Source organism: Dermochelys coriacea, chromosome 2, assembly GCF_009764565.3.
Source record: "Dermochelys coriacea isolate rDerCor1 chromosome 2, rDerCor1.pri.v4, whole genome shotgun sequence".
Classification (NCBI taxonomy): domain Eukaryota; kingdom Metazoa; phylum Chordata; order Testudines; family Dermochelyidae; genus Dermochelys; species Dermochelys coriacea.
Genome location: NC_050069.1, coordinates 45370516 through 45392665, shown reverse-complemented (window position 1 = coordinate 45392665; position 22150 = coordinate 45370516). Strand labels below are relative to the sequence as shown.

At 42.6% G+C, this 22150-nt stretch overlaps 1 protein-coding gene across 1 annotated transcript in view; it reads right to left on the bottom strand.

The window, feature by feature from the left end:
* TRIQK (triple QxxK/R motif containing) overlaps positions 1-22150 on the bottom strand; it is a 94955-nt gene that overhangs the window by 8599 nt on the left and 64206 nt on the right. The window contains 1 exon segment of the mRNA XM_038392788.2: positions 16144-16229. Within this exon segment, the coding sequence (XP_038248716.1) occupies positions 16144-16229 (86 nt within the window).

Below are 22150 nucleotides of genomic sequence, written 5' to 3'. Positions count from 1 at the left end.
TTTTCCTCAATCACAGGAGTATTAGGAAGGAGGTAGGAGACCTAATGTTTATTAACCATTAAGAGACCTTAGTACTGAAAAGACTTGAGAAGTGAAACTAATGTATTAAAATTCTAGGCTTAAGAATGATACAAGAACCTCAACTTTGAGTTATTGAGAAACGCAGTGGAACAAAAAACTCATGCTGTGGTTGCAAATATTTGAGTGACAAATTTTGTCAGGTAACAAACCGATCTAACAGAATGAATGATACATTGTTCACAATTAGGCATGCAGTCTAGTATGTCTACGGTTGCAGGGATTCGATTTTTAAAAATAATTTTAACAGATAAAATTGATGGGTTTTAGCATTTTTCCAATTTTTATTGATTTACATTTTCAGAGTTATGCAAAATTATGGTTTTAAACATTTTTCCTATTTTTATCAATTTAAATTTTCTCAGTTGTGGCAATTAATGGGGGTGTCAGACAACTGGGGATCAGCCAATAATTTTTTAATGAGATTCAAAAAGTTAAAGCTTTATAATCATTAAAACACAAAATTATCAACATCACAAATATACAAAGTAAATATCCTATTCTTTGCCTATCTGTAAATTATGATTATCATCAAAGGTAATATTTTTGTTGGTTTGTGTGCACATGGTGAAATTGACATTTACCGATAAAAATCGAATCCTTCCAAGCCTAAATATGTTTTAGAACTGTATCTAATTTATAAACTTTCAAATAGAAACCCTGCAATGAACATCGTACCAAAACCACTACAAAACTGCTATATTTTCTTTGCAACACGAGTAAAAGTTGTCATTTTAATTTTTATATATCATATCAGCCTTTACAATTTGTGAGCCATACATAAAGGCAACGCCTTAAAACAAATGTAGCTCCCTACTACTGGTAACTTTTGGATTCCTCCTTCGTAAAAGTTATTTTACTCAGAGAATTTCACTCTGAATAATTAATTCTTATGGGAAAAGACCTAGAGATATTAATTGAAAATGATCACTACCATTTTTTCTCACCATAGTACAGAATTTAAGAGACTAATATTCCTGCTATAGAATTCTGAAGTATGGTTAAACAAGTCTTTAGAAGGAATATCATCCTCTATAAATCTCTATAGAGTTTTGAGAATTGTTTCTGTAGAACCCTACTGATTTCATCTCTATTAAGTTCTATAGGACTTTTCCATAAAGGAAACATACTTAGTTACTGTATATAATAAACTGACTCTCCTTTCATTTATGCCAATTTTACATCATTGTAACTCACTGCAACTGACTACAATGATTTACACCAGCCTAAGTCTCTTATCCTGCTCTAAATGGATAGACCCCTATGCCAGCACAAAGCCCCACTGAAGTCAGTAGGGCTCTGAGAATGCCCTGAGCAGTTTGCAGAGTTGGGGCCTAACCAAGGAAGAAAAATACAGTGCAGCCAATTTTGGACATAAGACAAATTCCCATACTGTACATAGAGAAGTACAGTATTCACAGGAAAAAAAACATTCACATGTATTTATTTTAAATCCTCCCAATCCATGAGTATAATCTCTGAACTGATATCACTTTGAAACTCAATGTGACTGAACATCACAGGTGTGTGTCCCTCCAATTCTAAGCTACTTCTAGTTAGTTTAAACTCAGGCATGTTTGAAAAGGGGAGAAAAGAAGAAAGTGACAGTGACACTGGGTATTTCTTTTTTGGGGAGGAAAACATGAAAAAGTGTTTGTGACAAGATATCCCTAACATATCTTGGCAAAGTGGATTAACTCAGAAGATTATGAACAGCATGAAATCTTTGGCAAACTGCATCAAGAATGTCATCATCTATTTGTATGCATCTAGCTCCAGGTGAGACAGATTTCTGGTAGGGAGCTAGCTGTATAGGTAAATAGATGAGGTAGCTATGTAGAAGAATGGATGGATAGTACATTTCCCATATTCAGAAATTAGTTTTTCCTTGGTTCCATCAATGTCCCCGTTATTTAATCAGCCTTATTCTCTACTGACTTGCCCCTTGCACAGTCATGTGCATCTGAGCAAAGTGGGTATAAAATGCTACCATTCTGATTTGGCTGCACAAGGGATTAGGTAGTGGAGAACCAGACAGACCCTTATTCCTATCCTCTCCAGTGAATTTGTTATATTTATTAGTGACTATACTGAGGCACAGGCAGTGCAAAACATTACCCATATTTATTTTTTGGTTTCTATTTTGGGTATCAAAGCTAGGGTTAACTATAGAAAACTTGCACATGCTACAGAGGTACATTTAAAGGAAATCTTGGGCATGTTATTTTTTTTACATGACCTTGCAGTCCCCTTACTGGTGGCTTAGCACAGCCATGCAGCGATACTGGAATAGTGACACTTGGATGAACTCAAGTTTAACAACACAACATCTTTTTATTACTAGAAGGAGGTACAGAGGCAGTTCTCCTGCTGCTGGCACAGCTTCCCTCCCTCCTTGATGCAGGAAACACTCAACTCCTCTGAGGCACCCATCTGTCGCCCTGACATGGCATCCTGGGAGGTATGCCGACTAGCCAGGGGCCATATCTGACACGTTACGGAGGGATTGTCGCGGATCATCTGGCGTTTGACTACTACCCCATGGCTAGTCATCCATGTGGGCACTAATGATACTGCGAAGTATGACCATCAGCAGATCAGAAGTGACTACAGGGCTCTGGGAGTAAGGGTGAAGCAGTTGGGAGCACAGGTGGTGTTCTCTTCGATCTTTCAGTCAAGGGTAGGGGCCCACGCAGACACAGATGCACTCTGGAGGTGAATGCCTGGTTGCAAGGATGGCGTCACCAGGAGGGCTCCAGCTTTCTTAACCATGGGATGCTGTTCCAGGAAGGAGGACTGCTAAGCAGAAAGGGGAACCACTTATGGAGGAAGAGGAAGAGCATATTTGGATACAGACTGGCTAACATAGTGAGGAGGGCTTTAAACTAAGTTTGAAGGGGGCAGGTGACCAAAGCCCACAGGTAAGTCAAAAACATGGAGACCAGGGAGAAGGGTCAGAAATTGGGGGGAACATGGACTGCTATAGCAGGGATAAGGGAGAGACAAGACAGAACTTGCCGGGGGGTGGGGAGGGGAGGAATCAAATCAGTATCTTAGATGTCTGTATACCAATCCGAGAAGTATGGGGAATAAGCAGGAAGACCTCGAAATCCAGGAGTCCAGGAAAGCTGGCTGTATTTTAAAGAAGCCTTATTGAAGGCACAGGAACAAACCATCCCGATGTGCAGAAAGAATAGCAAATATGGCAAGCAACCAGTTTGGCTTAACAGAGAAATCTTCAGTGAGCTTAAACACAAAAAGGAAGCTTACAAGCAGTGGAAACTTGGACAGATGACCAGGGAGGAGTATAAAAATACTGCTCGAGCATGCCAGCAGATCTGCAGGGGTATAATCAGGAAGGCCAAAGCACAATTGGGGTTGCAGCTAGCAAGGGATGTGAAGGGTAGCAAGAGGGTTTCTACAGGTATGTTAGCAACAAGAAGAAGGTCAGGGAAGTGTGGGACCCTAACTGCATGTGGGAAGCAACCTACTGACAGATGATGTGGAAAAAGCTGAATGCTGAAGTACTCAGTGCTGAAGTACTCAATGCTTCACAGACAGGGTCAGCTCCCAGACTGCTGTACTGGGCAGTACAGTATGGGGAGGAGGTGAGCAGCCCTCAGTGGTGAAAGAACAGGTTAAGGACTAATTAGAAAAGCTGGACATGAACAAGTCCATGGGGCTGGATCTAATGTATCTGAGGGTGCTGAGGGAGTTGGCTGATGTGATTGCAGAGCCATTGACCATTATCTTTGAAAACTCGTCGTAATTGGGAGAGGTCCTGGACGACTGGAAAAAGACAAATATAATGCCAATCTTTAAAAAAGAATCCAGGGAACTGCAGATCGGTCAGCCTCACCTCAGTCCCTGGAAAAATCATGGAGCAGGTCCTCAAGGAATCCATTTTGAAGAACTTGGAGGAGAGGAAGGTGATTAGGTACAGTCAACATGGATTCACCAAGGGCAAGTCATGCCTGACGAACCTGATTGCCTTCTATGATGAGATAAGTGGTTCTGTGGATATGGGGAAAGTGGTGGACGTGATATACCATGACTTTAGCAAAGCTTTTGATATGGTCTCCCACAGTATTCTTGCCAGTAAGTTAAAAAAGTATGTATGGATGAATGGACTATAAGGTGGATAGAAAGCTGGCTAGATCACCAGGCTCAACGGGTAGTGATCAATGGCTCCATGTCTAGTTGGCAGCCTGAATCAAGCGGAGTGCTCCAGGGGTTGGTCCTGAGACCAATTTTGTTCAACATTTTCATTAATGATCTGGATGATGGGATGGATCGCACCCTCAGCAAGTTTGCGGATGACACTAAGTTGGGGGGAAAAGTAGGTATGCTGGAGGGCAGGGACAGGGTCCAGAGTGACCTAGACAAACTGGAGAATTGGGCCAAAAGAAATTTGATGAGGTTCAACAAGGAAAAGCGAAGAGTCCTGCACTTAGGATGAAAGAATCCCATGCACCGCTACAGGCTGGGGACCAACGGGTTAAGTGGCAGAAAAGGACCTAGGAATTGCAGTGGACAAGAAGCTGGATATGAGTCAACAGTGTACCCTTGTTGCCAAGAAGGCTAACGGCATATTGGGCTGCATTAGTAGGAGCATTGCCAGTAGATCGAGGGAAGTGATTATTCCCCTCTTTTTGGCACTGGTGAGGCCAGACCTGGAGTACTGCATCGAGTTTTGGGGTCCCCACTACAGAAAGATGTGGACAAATTGGAGAGAGTCCAGCGGAGAGCAACGAAAATGATTAGGGGGCTGGGGCACATGACTTATGAGGAGAGGCTGAGGGAACTGGGCTTATTTAGTCTGCAGAAGAGACGAGTAAGGGGGGATTTGATAGTAGCCTTCAACTACCTGAAAGGGGGGTGGGGGTCAAAGGAGGATGGAGCTAGGCTGTTCCCAGTGGTGGCAGATGACAGAACAAGGAGCAATGGTCTCAAGTTGCAGTGGGGGAGGTCTAGGTTGGATATTAGAAAAAACTATTTCACTAGGAGTGTCGTGAAGCACTGGAATGGGTTATCTAGGGAGGTGGTGGAATCTCCATCCTCAGAGGTTTTTACGGCCCAGCTTGACAAAGCCCTGGCTGGGATGATTTAGTTGGGGTTGGTCCTGCTTTGAGCAGGGGGTTGGACTAGATGACCTTTTGAGGTTTCTTCCTACCATAATCTTCTATGATTCTACAAAATGCTAGTAAATAAACACAACTATGACACAGTTGGCATCACAGATGTGACTTAGTGGGATAATACTCAGGACTGGAATATTTGTACAGAAGGGTACAGGTCACTCAGGAATGACAGGCAGGGAAAAAAGGGAGGAGGTGTTGCCTTACATATTAAAAATGTATACACTTGAAATGAGGTTGAGATGGAAATAGGAGACAGACTTGTTGAAATCTCTGGGTACCGTATAAAAGGGGTAAAAAACAAGGGTGAATCATGATAGGAATCTACTACAGACCACCTAACCAGGAAGAAGAGGTCAATGCGGCTTTTTTTTTTTTAAAACAACTAACAAAATCATCCAAAGCACAAGATTTGGTGGTGATGGGGGACTTCAACTACCCAGGCATCTGTTGGGAAAACAACACAGCAGGGTATAGATTACCCAACAAGTTCTTGGACTGTGCTGGAGACATTTTTTTATTTCAGAAGGTGAAGAAAGCTTCTAGGGGAGAGGCTATTCTAGATTTGATTTTGACAAATAGGGAGGAACTAGTTGAGAATTTGAAAGTGGAAGGCAGCTTGGGGGAAAGGGATAATGAAATGATAGAGTTCATGATTCTAAGGAATGATAGGAGGGAGAACAACAAAATAAAGACAATGGACTTTAAGGCGGCAGATTTTAGCAAACTCAGGGAGTTTTTGGGTAAGATCCCATAGGAAGCAAGTCTAAGGGGAAAAACAACTGAAGACAGTTGGCAGTTTTTTCAAAGAAACATTATTAATGGCACAAGTGCAAACTATCCCAACTGCGTAGGAAAGATAGAAAGTATGGCAAAAGACCACCCTGACTTAACCAGAAGATCTTCAATGATCTAAAAATCAAAAAAGAATCCCACAAAAAGTGGAAACTAGGTCAAATTACAAAGGGTGAATACAAACAAATAACACAAGTTATTTGGGACAAAAGTAGGGACAAAACTAGAAATGCCAAGGCACAAAACGAGATCAAACTAGCTAGAGACATAAAGGGTAATAAGAAAACATTCTACAAATTCTTCTTCTAGAAGCAAGAGGAAGACCAAGGACAGGGTAGGCCTGTTACTCAATGGGGGTGGGGTGGGGGAGAAACAATAACAGAACACGTGGAAATGGCAGAGGTGCTAATGACTTCTTTGTTTCGGTTTTCACCCAGAAGGTTGTTGGTGATTGGACGTCTAACATAGTGAATGCCAGTGAATATGAGTTAGGATAAGAGGCTAAAATAGGGAAAGAACATGTTAAAAATTACTTAGAGAAGTTAGATAGCTTCAAATCACCAGGGCCTGATTAAATGCATCCTATAATACTCAAGGAGCTGACTGAGAAGATATCTGAGCCACTAGCATCATAGAAGACAGGAGAGATTCCAGAAGACTGCAACTACAGGGCCAATCTATAAAAAAGGAAATAAGGACAACCTGGGAAATTACAGATCAGTCATCTTAACTTCTGTACCCAAAAAGATAATGGAGCAAATAATTAAGCAATCGATTTGCAAACATCTAGAAGATAATAAGTTGATAAGTAATAGTCAGCATGGATTTGTCAAGAACAAATTGTGTCAAACCAACCTGATAGCTCTCTTTGACAGGGTAACAAGTCCTATGGATGGAGGGAAGCGGTAAATGTGGTATATCTTGACTTTAGCAAAATTTTTGATACTCTCTCGCATAACCTTCTCATAAACAAACGAGGGAAATGCAACTTAGACGGAGCTACTATAAAGTGGATGCATAACTGGTTGGAAAATCGTTCCCAGAGAGTAGCTATCAGTGGTTCACAGTCATGCTGAAAGGGCATAATGAGTGGGGTCCCACAGGGATCAGTTCTGGGTCTGGTTCTGTTCAATATGTTCCTCAATGATTTAGATAATGGCATACAGAATACACTGATAAAGTTTGCGGATTATACCAATCTGGGAGGGGTTGCAAGTGCTTTGGAGGATAAGATTATAATTCAAAATCATCTGGACAAACTAGAGAAATGGTGTGAAGTAAACAGGATGAAATTCAATAAGGACAAATTCTAAGAACCCCACTTAGGAAGGAACAATCAGTTGCATGCATACAAAATGGGAAATGACTGCCTACGAAGGAGTTCTGTGGAAAGGACATCTGGTGGTCATAGTAGACCACAAGCTATATATGAGTCAACAGTATAACACTGTTGCAAAAAAAGTGAATATCATTCTGGGATGTATCAGCAGGAGCGTTGTAAGCAAGACATAAGAATTCTTCCTCTCTATTCTGCACTGATTAGGCCTTAACTGGAGAATTGTGTCCAGTTCTGGGTGCCACATTTCAGGAAAGATGTGGACAAACTGGAGAAAATCCAGAGAAGAGCAACAAAAATGATTAAAGGTCTAGGAAATATGACTTATGAGGGAAGGTTGAAAAAACTGGGTTTGTTTAGTCTGGAGAAGAGAAGACTGAGAGGGGACATGAAAACAGTTTTCAAGTACATAAAAGGTTGTTACAAAGATGAGGAGAAAAAATTGTTCTTCTTAACCTTGAGGATAGGACAAAAAGCAATGGGCTTGAATTGCAGCAAGGGAGATTTAGGTTGGACATTAGAAAAACTTCCTAACTGTTAGGATGCTTAAGAACTGGAATAAATTGCCCAGGGAGGTTGTGGAATCTCCATCATTGGAGATTTTTAAGAGCAGGTTAGACAAATACCTGTCAGGGATGGTCTAGATAATACTTAGTCCTGCAATGAGTGCAGGGGACTGGTCTAGATGACCTCTCAAGGTCCCTTCCAGTCCTATAATTGTCTTCATTTGGTACTGTCTGCTGTCAGAAGACACGGTACTGGGCTAGCTAGACCATTGTTCTCACCCAGTATGGCCACTCTTATGTTCACCAGTTTCAGGTGGGTTTGTACTCAGCAAGGCTCAGCTGTACTTCTGCTGCTGCAGCTACTCTGCTATTTATACTTGTGCTAATTCAATGAGAGCTAGTGCAAGGATGTGCAGATGAGCAGGGGAATCACACACCTACCTCATAGTATAGCTGTAGTCTCAGAGTTATGTCCTCAGACGGGGGTCCTTCCCATCTGGGAGGTCCTTAGAGGCTGCCTGAGGATGTGCCATACACCCAAACTTAGCCAAAACAATGACAATATTTGATAAGATTTTTAAAAGGACAAAATACTGCACACTCAAAACAAGTGCAGTCACCCTGGTTCAACTAAATTTTGATATTTATAAGTCCTTAGTTGCTACTCTGACATTATCAACATGGAAAAAATTGCTCATTGAGGAAATTAAAAAGTACTAAATGGCAATGATTGAAAGAAACTTTGTTACTTTAAATCCTGCATTAAAATGAAAAACAATCAGAATTTGACAAGACAAGCTAATTAGTAAGCTAGCTCTGAAATGTACACAACTTCAGGGCAGTTGATTCCAAAAAGTTTCATATCATTTCCAGGGGGTGGTTTCTTCCTTTTTTCCAAACAAATCTTGTAAACCCTTTGGGTGAAATGCACCCCTGCTGGAACTCCACTCACTTCCCTGGTTATGAGGAGATGATTTTTCACTGTTAATTTATCTTCTTATCTCCTGTCTCCTCACATTCTACCCTCTTTCTTTGTTTATATCCACTTACTATCTCACCTTGCATGTTTAGACTGCAAGCTCTTTGGGGCAAGGACTGTCTATTATATGTCTGTACAGAATATAGAATAATGGGATCCTGTTGCTTGATAGGGGCCTCTAGACACTATTGCAGCACATCTTAATACATTAATTAAATAATAATTACAACAACTGCAGTTATGCCAAGGATGGATTTGCCCTTATAATACTTCTGTTATCTACAAGTTAGCAATTTTTAGATTTTTAGAAGGGAGGAATACTGCACCACATGTTGAAGGCACTATGAGTAAATAAAATCCTTGGAAAATACACCTAAGTATGTGTTTTTCACAGATTTGGCAACAAGACTGGGTACTTCCAGGATTATTTATTATGTTGTCTCCAGACTGTTTGCTACCATTGCAATTACCACAGAATTTTGTATATCAGCTACTTTTCAAACACATATTACGGGCTTGATCTGACCCTTACTGAAGTTAATTGCAAGTCCCATTGATTTTAATGGTATAGGATCCGGGTCTGTATTCTTTAAAGAAAATAAAGCCTACCCTTAGCACATATGAACCCTGTTTCTTATTACAGTTCACCAACAAAAACTTTGTTAATGCAGAGTTAAATTTGTGTTGTGGTGTCTTGAGGCCTGCCAGCACCTCAAGCTCAGCTACTCAATCCACTGAGATAATGAAAACTTAAGCCTCTGAAAACCAAGAAATACACAGTTAAAGTACATGTCATCCCTGCAAGGTAACCTTAACTCTGACCCTGGGAGCTGGCAACAGTTAGTGGGAATAGTTGAGTAAGGAAGGTGCCATAATAAGTAGACAGAGTTCAACTACTTCATATATCCAAAGTTATCCAGAAAAGAAGATGGAGCTATCTGGAACATGTTCAGAATGAAGCCAGAGCATTTGCCATAGCAAGCATGCCATCTGGCAGCTGAAGAACACATAGAAGGTGCTGAGAGGGAAAACTTCTGTGCTTTAAAAATGCAGAGAACATACAAAGCAGCTCAGGATAGACAGGGATGGCAGAGCCTTGTTTGTGCCCTAAGTGATGTTTGATAGAATGAGAAGGATTTCAGACTCAGATTTATCTACATGCACTCCAACTTCATTCACTGTGCTAGATGTAGTTGTATTGAAAAGTTCAGAGATTAGGTGGAGCAGGTTGGAAGAGCAGTCACTGTGATATGATGACAGTAATTTGGTGAAGGGGCTGTGACATTTAGCAAGTCTTGGTGGTTTGTGCGGAACAAGATCAATGTTTGTGTAGGTTTCAGAATAGCAGCTGTGTTAGTCTGTATTCGCAAAAAGAAAAGGAGGACTTGTGGCACCTTAGAGACTACCGAATTTATTTGAGCATAAGCTTTCATGAGCTACAGCTCACTTCATCGGATGCCTGTTTGTTTAGACATCAATTCTTTGCTATGTCTGACCTAAACCCAAGTTTTGCTTTAGCAAAGAGAAGATATTATATGTTACCATACAGTGTTTATTGTGCTGTTTCCTAACTGTTCTGCAACATCTGCAAGGGATTCTAGAATGTGTGTTATGGGCATATTGGGGCATCACTCCATGAAGGCATAGCTAAGGTTGCATTGCAGGGATGGCATATTGCAGGGATTGCACGTACATTAAATGTTTTCAAAGGCTTAAGTTTGCTTTCCTTAACTCTTCACTTCCTGCTTTTCCAGAGGCTTGATTGTAGCTCAGGGGTGGGCAAACTTTTTGGCCCGAGGGCCACATTGGGGTTGCAAAACTTTATGGCTGTGCCTCCTCAAACAGCCTGGACCCTGCTCCATCCGCCCCCTCAGAGCCCCCGATCCATCCAACTCCACCCCACCCCGCTCCTTGTCTCCTGACTGCGCCTACCCCTATCCACATGCCCACCCCTAATCGCCCCCCGGGACCTCCTCCCCCATCCAACCGCCTCCTGCCCCCTGACTGTCCCCCGGGACCCCTGCCCCTTATCCAACCCCTCCCCGCCCCCTTACCATGCCGCTCAGAGCGGCAGGAGCTTGCAGCCACGACGATGCCCTGCCTCACAGGAGTGGCGGGTCACAGCACTGGGGGCGCCCTGAGGCTGAGGGAGGGAGGGAGGGAGGGGGGGATGACAGAGGGGAAGGGGCCAGGAGCTCAGGAGCCGGGCAGGATCGTCCCGGGTGCCGTAGTTTGCCTACCTCTGGTGTAGCTGAATCTGATGTTCTGGAAGTGCACGAGGCACTACTGGGCAATCTTAACTCTGCATTAACAAAGTGTTTTCTCATTGTATTTCCTAATTTTTTTTAACAGAAAAAGAGATGTTATTTGTAGGAGACAACTATACCTTCTTAATGTAACACTATCACTTGGTATGCAAGTGGAACTGAGATTAAAGATACCACATGGCATGTTTGTGGGGTCTTTCGCCTTCCTGTGTGTTTCATTACAGTCAAATGGTGATAATGCTCGTGCTATGACATTTTTTTGGAGTGTGGAGGTGCTGACACGATAGGGAGAGAAAACAGACGTTTTCACAATATTTTGAAATTATTATTCCACGTAGTTTATAGTAACTTTAAGCATATGAGAGGAGACTAGTGTGTGTGTGTGTCTCTTCTCACCCCTCCTTAGCTCACCATCCCCCATAGCATACACCCCTTTGACAGCATATAGCTGCCCCGCCAGCATTTGCAGATCTCCCTCCCCTGCCCAGCTCTGTATCTGCAGCTACAGCTGACCTTTAGCAAGCTCAGAGGAGGATATTCAGGGCATCTTCACTACCGCGCTACATGGGTGCCGATGTGCTACGTCGACAAGAGAGCACTCTTCTGTCAACGTAATTACTCCACCAAAAGGAGAGGCAGAAACTATGTCGGCAGGAGAGCATCTCCAGCTAACAGTGCGGTGTAGACACTGCTTTAAGTTAAGGTAACTTAGAGGGCTGGTTTGTTCACACCCGAGTGACGTAAGTTACATCAATTTAAGGGGTAGTGTAGACAAGCCCTCAGAGAGGTGTGAAGGGCCCGTTCATTTCAATGAGATCTCCTCAATGAATAAGAACACACCATGAAGATGAATGCAGCCTGAAAAGGGCTCAGAGAGGCAAGTGCTGCTCTGTTCATCTCAATGGGTGTTCTCATTCCATCGCATCTGTGGGTCTGTACCATGCACTAAGCAATCCTGTTCTCTGCTCCTCATCCTGGTCTCAAAATTGTCTTTGGTATATGCTCTGGTCATGCCACTTCTCAGCTCCCAACTATGATCTTAGTGCTGTGTACTGTACCATGCACCAAACATTCCTCTCCTCATTCCAGTCTCTGTATTGTATGCCTGTTCCATGCACTGAACATACTCGTTCCCAGTTCCCAAATATGATCTACTACAAAAGAGGAGCAACAAAAATGATTAAGGTTATGGAACATGGAGAGAGATTAAAAAGACAAGGGCTTTGCAGGTAGGAAAGGAGACGACAAATGGGGGGTACAATAGAGGTCTATAAAATCATGAATAGTGTGGAGAAAGTGAATAAGGAAGTTTCAGAATAGCAGCCGTGTTAGTCTGTATTCTTTTTGTGAATAAGGAAGTGTTATTTACTCCTTCATATAACACAAGAACCAGGATCACCAATGAAATAATAGGCAGCAGGTTTAAAATGATCAAAAGAAGTACTTCTTCACACAACACACAGTCAACCAGTGAAACTCGTTGCCAGAGGATATTGTGAAGGCCAAAACTAAAACTGGGTTAAAAAAAAATTACGTAAGTTCATGAGGTCCATCAGTGGTCCATCAGTGGCTATTAGCCAAGATGGTCAGGAATGCCAACTCATGCTCTGGGTTTCCCTAGCCTCTGACTGCCAGACACTAGGAGTTTTTACAGGGGATGCATTACTTGATGATTACCTGTTCTGTTCATTCCCTCTGCAGCCCATTCCACTCCTCACCCAGTCTCTACATCAGAGGTGGGCAAACTACGGCCCGCAGGCCATATCCGGCGCATGGGAACGTCCTGCCCGGCCCCTGAGCTCCCGGCCGGGGAGGCTGTCCTCCGCTACGCCCCCTGCAGCCTCAGCACGCTGCCAGCGCTCTGGCCCACTGCTCCTGCTGGGCAGGGAGGCAGCATGGCTTCAAGCTCCTGCCACTCTGAGTGACGTGGTAAGGGGATGGGGAGGGGTTGGATAAGGGGCAGGGGATCCTAGGGCCAGTCAGGGGACAGGGAGTGGTTGGATGGGGTCGGAAGCAGGGAGGTAGGATAAGGGGTGGGGTCCCAGGGGGCGGTTAGAGGTGTGGGTGTGGATAGGGGTTGGGGCAGTCAGGGGACAGGGAGGGTTGGATAGGTGTGGGAGTTCCGGGGGGTCTGTCGAGGGGGGGGTGTGGATAGGGGTCAGGCAGTCAGGGGACTGGGAGCAGGGGGTTTGGATAGGGGGTGAGGTCCCGGGGGGCGGTCAGGGGACAAGGAGTGAGGGGGGGCATTGGATGGGTCAGGGGTTCTCAGGGGGGCAGTCAGGGGGCAGATAGGGAGCGGGTCCAAGCTGTTTGGGGAGGCACAGCCTTCCCTACCTGGCCTCCATAAAGTTTCGCAACCCCGATGTGGCCCTCGGGCCAGAAAGTTTGACCACCCCTGCTCTACATTGTATGCCCGTGTCATGCACTGAACATTCTTGTTCCTCTCCTACTCTCAGTACTATGGGGGCATATTTTGAAAGAGGGTCAGAAATAGTGGGGGCAAGAGGGAATATTCACAGGGGCAGAGCTGAAGTGCTCCCCAAATCCCTCACTGCATGCTCTGATCACCGTTCTCTCCTCCCCACACTCTCCTGCATTGCTCTGACCTCCCTCTTTCCCTAGTAGCAGCAGCAACCAGTGAAGAGGGAGCCTTGAACCCCTTCCCCACTGCTGGAGGAAGCATGGGGAAGGAGGGGACTTCTGGGTTTCTTCCCCTGATTAGGGGACAGTGGAGGGAAGGGAAGCCTTTGAGCAACCTCCATCTCTCTTCCCTGCTCAAGTCTAGCACTGTTGCCCAACTTACCCTTCCCCATGGTTCTGCTCTGTCAGCACTTCTGAGAAGCCAGAGAGCAAAGGTCCCTTTGAGGATGAGCCTTTATTCACTGAGGGATCACAGAAAAACTACATTTTTGGAAATCCAGTGCAACATCAAAACTCTAGTCACTGAACTGGGTTTTCAAAAAACAGTATTTGGATGATTCTTTACGCTAAAAAGGGCCATTATCTAAGGGTGTGATTCACAGCTCTAAGTTGGCAAAGGGCCAGAGCACCATCCTGCATTCTTCCAGTCTCCGTATCCCCGCACTGCCCCCATGCCCACACATTTGCCTTCACTGTTCTGACATCCTATATCCCCTGGCTCTGCACCAAAAAAAGTATGAGAAGCTGTAAATGTTACGAGCAGTTGATGTTGGGGAGCAGGAAGGCTCTGTATCAGGAACCCTTGACCAAACAACTCAGCATTTTGCTTTCCTTTTGATCCTACTTAGTTCCATTCTGTGGAAGCAGATGAAGATTATGAATCATGAGTACATTATCCTAACCACTTGTGTTCTTTCATCTTCTCTTTATTTAATACCAATTTCCTTGATAATATTTTAAAAGTAAAATCAGTCTGAATGTGAATGTGAATTTTAGAGCATATCTTATTAAAATATTACTCTTAAACTAGAAATGTTGGTTTCAGGGCAAAACTTTCCTGCAAAATGCAGTCAGAGATCAAGGACACACACATTCTCTAAAAGCCGCTAATGGTAGGGCTCAAATTCACATTGCATGGGTGCAGCTTAGATTCAGTCACCACAGCATGTAACCCAGTTATTGTGACAACAGGCTGCCTACCAACCTTCTGGCTTCTACAGAGCCCTAGCCTTGCTGCAGATGTGCATTTCACTCTTTTGGGTACATCAGTTTGGCATGCACAGAACTGTAGTTACAAACTTTACTCTTAATAACTTTTTCAATCTTGCTTCCCTGGAGGGGCAGTGGGTCCCATGCATTAGCTAAAATAAATCCTCAGTGAGATCAGTTTGGGGAGGACCAGAGCCAGAGTCTGAACCCCAGGTGAGAAAACAGTTAGATGAACCAGGTGATGGGGCGGGGAGACCTCTTGCTAAAATGACCACAAACTTAGACCACTAACACTACCCCCAGGCACCCTCATAAGGTACAGCAAATTTAAAGACAATCTAACTAAGCATGCAGATTTTGAGAACTTACAATAGTCATCCCTTAAACAGCAACACTCAACTTTAAGTTTAGCAGAGCTGATGCTCTGCTAGACTACAATATGTTAAGGGAAAAACATGTTGCAACATAAAATTCTCTCCTATTTTCCTCAGTCACTAACATTTATACTTAAGATTCTATGTATCTTTATTCTTCGCAGTTTTGTGTACTTTTCAAGTAAGAATTATGCAATACAAGGAAATAGTGAGTGATATAGTTTCTGAGAATACAGGTACACAGTATTCTCACTTGTAAAAGACATTTAGCAAAAATCTCCAAAAACACTCATAAGAGGGATTTTTTTTTAAAATTAACTGGGAGCTGAATGGACAATAAAAATGACCAGGTGGAACATCACTTTTAGAAGGTCATGTCACAGAATTGAAAAAAAAAAAAAAAAAAAAAAAGAGCTACACTACAGCCTATGTTGGCAAAATGTATGTCGCCCAGGGGTGTGAATATTCCACCCCCTGAGTGACATAAATTGCACTGACATAAGCATTTGTGTGCAGAGCACTACGTCGGCAGGAGAAACTCTCCTGATGACATCGCTTATACTGCTCGCGGAGGTGGGTTTTTTTTTAATGCCAATGGGAGAGGTCTTATAATATAATATATTATACTTATTAATGATGAGACTATACCAATATTTGCTTTTAAACAACTGCTGGATATAACATACTAGAAGAAGGCAAGAATTCACGGCTATTTTGAATAACTATATAAAACCATTAAAGCATTTTTGTTTATACAGTACCTGTCTAAAAAAATCCTGTTTCTAAACATATAATATTTCACTGGAACTGTTAAATAAAAGTATGCTTCATATCAAGAATGTGGAACATTTAAAGTCCTTTAGAGTTTCAGTTATTCCAGTTATTTGAAGGTTAAAAACAATCCCTCAAATATTTTAGATTCTGGCATTCCACTTAGGTCTTGAAGTGTCAAACAATATCTCTCAAAAATCAATATTCACACAGTACATCTATGGGGAAAAGAAACTCAGCATGGTGTAAGCTATCAAATAGATATCTACCTTTATGCCCAGTGCAGTTTTCTTGGCCTCTGCTTTTAATTTTGTTGCTCTTAACACTGGCCTGCTTTTCTTGTAATCTTGTTTTCCTAAGGTAGAAAAAAGAGTTAATGTAAATGATGCACTGAATATAAGGTACATCTATAATAAATTGTAGCTTCAGTGGCAGATCTAACATTTTTAAGAGTTCAGTGATAGAAAGAAAGAGTTGTGCCCCAAGAACGGGACCAATAGCAGGGTCAACAGTGGTCTTTAAAACAAATAACAACCAGAAAACCAAAACAGTAGTTAACAAATCAACCTGGAGCCTGATAGTCCAGTGAGCTACAAAATGCAAATTATGATACACCTCCAATGGTATGTTATTTACTAAAATGGCAACAGCAATGTTCAGTAGCCATCAGACAGCATGTGTGTAGAAAACATCAACCTGCCGCAGGAGTCCCCCTGCACCCCACCAGTCTATTCAGCATCTATTCATATCCAGTGGAGAGATCCCCTTTGTGGCATACAGGGGATGCTCCCCTTGTACAAGCTCTCCTCCCCCAAACAGCCCCACCTTAGGGATTAAATATTGTGAAGACCGTCTGTACTTGAGCAAAAGTCATGCATAAAGGATGTGAATAATTATAATGCATTTGATGCCAAAAGGAAAGGCACAGCACCAGAATGTATTGTCAGAGGAAAGCTACAAAGTCTCTTAGGGGAAGGAAGGGGAAGAGAATTAGGGAATGAATATTTGTATCCTAAACTCCAACAAATTCATCCAGTCAATGCATCATGGATGATTTCCACCATTAGAGTACAAGGCCACTGGAGCTTTATATTACAGGAGCTGCTGACCTCCTAAGATAGGCGGGCACCACAGAGCAGAAGAACAGTCATTTTCTAAAGCAACCAGAGAAACAACCCAAAGGTTACCTCATGAGAAGAGGGGAAAAAAAAAACCAGCAGGGGTTTCTACCCTCCAAGTATTATAATAGCACTGTTTGCTATGCAATGGTTAAGGAGCTGTCAGAATTTCCATTATAAATTGCAGGAATTTATAACTCATAAAAATTCACTCCAGGGTGAAATTTGGCACAGAACTATCCCAGCTTGGAATATTTTTGAGCCAATTTTCAATAAAGTGATGCAGCTGTTTCAACTTACTTGTGAACAAACTATAGAAATTTATCCATTTGGGATTTTTAAGCCCTAAAAATATCTTCAACTTAAAAAAAAAAGATAATTGAAAAGTGCTAGCTCCAGTTTCAGCTCTCATGACTCAAATCCTCTGTCATTCCTTCCATGGTAAACAAAGCAGAACAACCAACAGAATGACTTACATCCAAATATCTGCTCTTCCAGTGATGCAACAGAATTAGATAATGAGAACTATGCAGCCTTGAAAGAGCACAGGGAACCAGAAGCTACTGGACATCAACAACTGAAATCCCCCCACTTACTGATATTCCCTCCGAAGGGTAAATTGCAAAGGTGACCAATGTTGGTGTAAATATTTCATACCGGGTATGTCCTCTCTTTGATTAAAGTTCATTTGTTAGGATCAAATCTACTACTACAAGGAGAAAGTCTATTATTGCTTGTAGCAAAGTGGCCATTTACTGCATGTTCCCTCCTGACCAAGGGTTGCTTTTCAGGCACGCTGTCCCTTTTGCCCCCTTCTTGCAGGCCACTTAAGAACTGCACACAGGTTTTCCCATGAATACCACCACCACCTGCTTAGGGATAGTTTAACAACAAAAACAATTCTCCGGGTCCCAAAATAAAGTCCATCACCACACAACAGTCCATAATGATTTCTGGTGTCTTCTCTCACAGCCAGAGCTCTTCTTCTGTTCCAATCTGTTCTCACAGCCCAACTCTTCCTGGCTGGAACTCAGTCTTTTGGCACTGGCCTCTAGGCCCCCAAACTTCTAGGTCCAAACTCAGCCCAGGTTTTCCCTTAGGAGCCTCCTGCTCCATTGGTCTCAGGGCATTCCCTACAAGACCCCTTTACATTCCCTCCCAACTCTCTATGCTTTCTTACACTTTCCCAAACCACTGCAGCCTACGCCTGTTCTTTATAGGAAAATCATCCTGATCTTTCCCAGGTTTGGCTCATTCTGTAATCAGTAGCTTCAGCCCACCAGCCCTTAAGGGTTGTGCCACCCTGTTACATTACTCTTTCCACCAGTTTAAAGCACTCTGGTACTACTTACTCCAGTAATGTGGTTATTAATGAGGCTGGATTGTAGTTACATAGAGAATGCTTCCAGATTTATATTAAAGTTGATATGAACTAAAATCATCTATATAACAAATATTTTAATGATGGCTCTACAGCAGTTAATTCTCCAAAACTATGTACCTTTAAACTATGTCATTTAATTTACCATTCCTTGCTAAATACGACAGCCAAAAGACATCCTGCTTTAAGCAGGGGGTTGGACTAGATGACCTCCTGAGGTTCCTTCCAACCCTGATATTCTATGATTCTATACTGGAGAAGAGTCTTGAGTCCACCAAGTGCAAAAGTTTTTAAAGGGCACTCTTCATTTTTTTTTTTGCAATGAAAACTAGATTCTGCAATTGTACTAAAAAAACCTCTTTAAATATCTGAACTTTCTAAAGCCCTAGGAAAGACATCTGCACTATAGGACTCTTCCTCCCCTCCCAAAGAGAGACCAGTTGGGGCCGCCTCAGGAACAAATTCCCAAAGCCTTGTAGTTTGTGAGCATGCGCATTAACGAGTGGAACGTGGCTCTGTCTGCCCTTGTGTTGGTCGCGCTGCTGGGGCCGCTGACCTCTGGACAGAACTATGAAATGCGAAGTCCTTGGCCCATAAAACTGATAGTTATCACCTGTATCACATTGCACAGATAAATAATGTAGGTTCATTAGGTTCTTTGGACCTACAAATTCAACAGGTTGGAATATGCATTTGCACACTTCTAATTCCTTCCTGTTTCATCATGCTCATACTGCAAGCTCTCTCTGTACATATATCAGCCATCATTAGTCTAAGCTGTTTCTTCTTCCCAGCAAGTGACAGTCAAAGCCAGTTAAAATGGACTCATCAGACAAAGCCCCACTTGTCTCTTACCCAATATCTATTTGACAGACACCGAGTTCCTGAGGGAGCACAGGCAGAGAAGCAGCAGAGGATGTAGCTGGAAAACTTCCAGACTAAATCTGATCTTGACCTTGTGTATTGTTTAAGCAAAACCCTCTTCTCTTCCATCCCTTCTCCACTATCCTCTGTAGAGTTGGAGAGTCCCTGGTCCAACACAGTTACCAGAAGACCAGGATATGTTGCAGTATGAGCTTACTAAAGAGAGGAGCTTCTGGTCGGGAAGTCTCTAGTTCTGCTTTTCAGGATGGCTCTTTCTCTCTCTGTCTCCAAAATACATGTTGTCAACCTAAGTGCATCCTTTCCTTAAAGAAGTGGTAATGGGAAGAAAAGAGGACCAACACAGTAAGAAAAAAGACACAAATGTGACCAGGAGCAAATTTACAATGTAAGAAACAGTGCATAACTAGAGGTGAGAAATCAAAGAACCCTGTAAGAGGGAAGGCTGGAAAAGCTGTGGCAAGCACCAAGTCAAAGCTGGCAACAACATCCAGCAAACAGAGGAAGAATGTAGGAACTGCCATAAAATGGGACATTTGCAATAGCACAAGACACCAAGAGTAATGGAAACAATCCAAGAGGGAGGTGTATTGTAGGATTGTACAGGGAGACTCTGGCAAACCAGTAAAGTGCCCTGAAACACTATGGCGTATTACTAAAGCGGCCACGTCAGCAGGCTGTAAATTAGCCAAGTCAGCAGATTAGCTTAACCAAGGCAGGAGGGGAAGGGGGTTTTGGGTGTCACAGAAAGGGCAGCTTGACCCCGCATCCTTCCTGATAAGAATTGTGTTGAAGTTGCTGGATACATGCATCTAGAAGAGCAGGATATGCCCCAGGAATGTCTATGGGGCCTCAAGGTGCAACTCTGGAAAAACCCACATCTGGTTAATGATAATCAGATAGGAACCTCTTGCTTGACTATTGAAAATGCTTACTTAACAAGTTTTCTTTAAGGGACATGTCATTCTATTACTAATGTATAAATAAGGGGGAAAAGTTTGAGGTAGGTGGACTCTTTTTGGACTCTCCCTCTGGATACATCTTGCAGTCCCCCCTGGCAGACAGAAGATTTGGCCACCGGAAGCCTGCCGCTGTGCCACTCGAGAGCTACACTCAGCTTTGGTAATTATCAAGGGTTGGGGGTGTTTTACTAACCTCTTGCGGACGTGTGTATAAGTGCTTGAGACTAAGTAAAGTTTAGCTTTAAGTGAAAGCACTCGTGTTGTCCTGTTTGTGCTAGCCATCTATCAGTCAGATGGCCGTGTCTCCCCTGATTTATTTCCTGACACCACCTCGCACAGAGTAAAAGTTACCAAGAGCTTTGGTTGAAAGAACCCCGGGTAACAGGATGACAATTCATCCATATTTCTAGGGACTATATTCTCAATAGAACAAATTATACCTTGGTATACACGTATAAATGTGAAGCATTGAAACCTTAAATTTAACACTGATACTGGGGCAGCAGTCGCTGCCAAAAAGAGGTATTATCAGTCCTGGGATGGAGAGCTGCAAGGACCAAATAATATTCTACATGGAGCTAGTACACTACCTTGGATGTTTGTGAATAGTTCTGTGGGAAACTGGAGAAAAGACGTAAAGTTCTTCAACAAATATATGTAATACAGGGACTAAAAACTAGGGTTGCTAGCAATAAAAGGACTACAACTAATAGAGAAACTGGACTGAAATAATAGAAAAAAAGCAAACTATATAGGAGATGTATCCACACATCTTCACTGAGTTAGGGAGCTATCTGGGGAGTACAAAATAAAATTAGTGCCATCAGCAACTACGTTTTGCTCTCAAAGTCCCATGCTATACCCCTATACCCTTTCTGGGCAAAGTCAAAGAATATTGAGAGAATGTACGACTTGAGGATTATTTCCCAGATAAAAGAACCCATTGACTGAAAACCAATGACAAAATCCACATTTGTGTGGACCTTACGCAACTTAAGAAAAGAGTGTGTGCAGAGAAAGACATATGCTTCTGCAGCTGACCAGACATTAGCTCTAGCAGTTGCCTGGACCTGTGAATGCTCAGTGTCTATCCATTCAACTTGGATTTTAACACAGAAACAGACCACAAGCCTTTATTGGCATTATTGGGTGCAAAATCACTGGATGACCTATCTAGGATTCAAAGAGTTCAAATATGGCTTATGTAGTTTTCCTTCAACATTGAACACATATCTGAGACAGCACTCATAGCAGCAGACACTCCACCTAGAGCTCCAATTACGCAGCCACCCACAGATGAACTAAAGGTTTTAGTGAAGATACCAAAGTTTACATTCTGGCAGCAATTTCAGCATCTGCCAGCCAACTTCAGCAATTAGAGATGAACAACTAAAGGACAAGACTTGACAGAAACTTACTCAACTCTGCCAAAGAGGGTGGGGTTGAAGGAGTCAACTTCCAACAGATTTATAGCCATATTGGCAGGACCAAAATGACCTTCATATGGCCTACTTCTGAAAGGACAGCATGTTTTTATCCCTATGATACCTCAGAAAGAGATGCTCTCCAAAATCCATAAGGGACACCAAGATGTAAAAAAGTATGGGGCCTGAGCACAGCAATCCATATGGTGGCCCAGACTGAACAGGCAAATTCAGATCTTAGTAAAGGGCTGCGACGTATGTATCAAGGAAAAAACAAACAAAAAAAAATTACTCACTACAAAGCTACCTGACAGACCTTAGCAGAGGGTAGTAACACATTTGTTTTTCTGGTACGTACATATATTATTGTAGTCAATTTTTTCTCCAGTTACATTGACTTGGCTATACTCACACAAAACTCACAGATTATCCAGAAACTAAAATTAATATTTGCAAGACACGTGGTTCCTGAAGTCTTCATATATGGCAACAGGACTCAATTTACCACT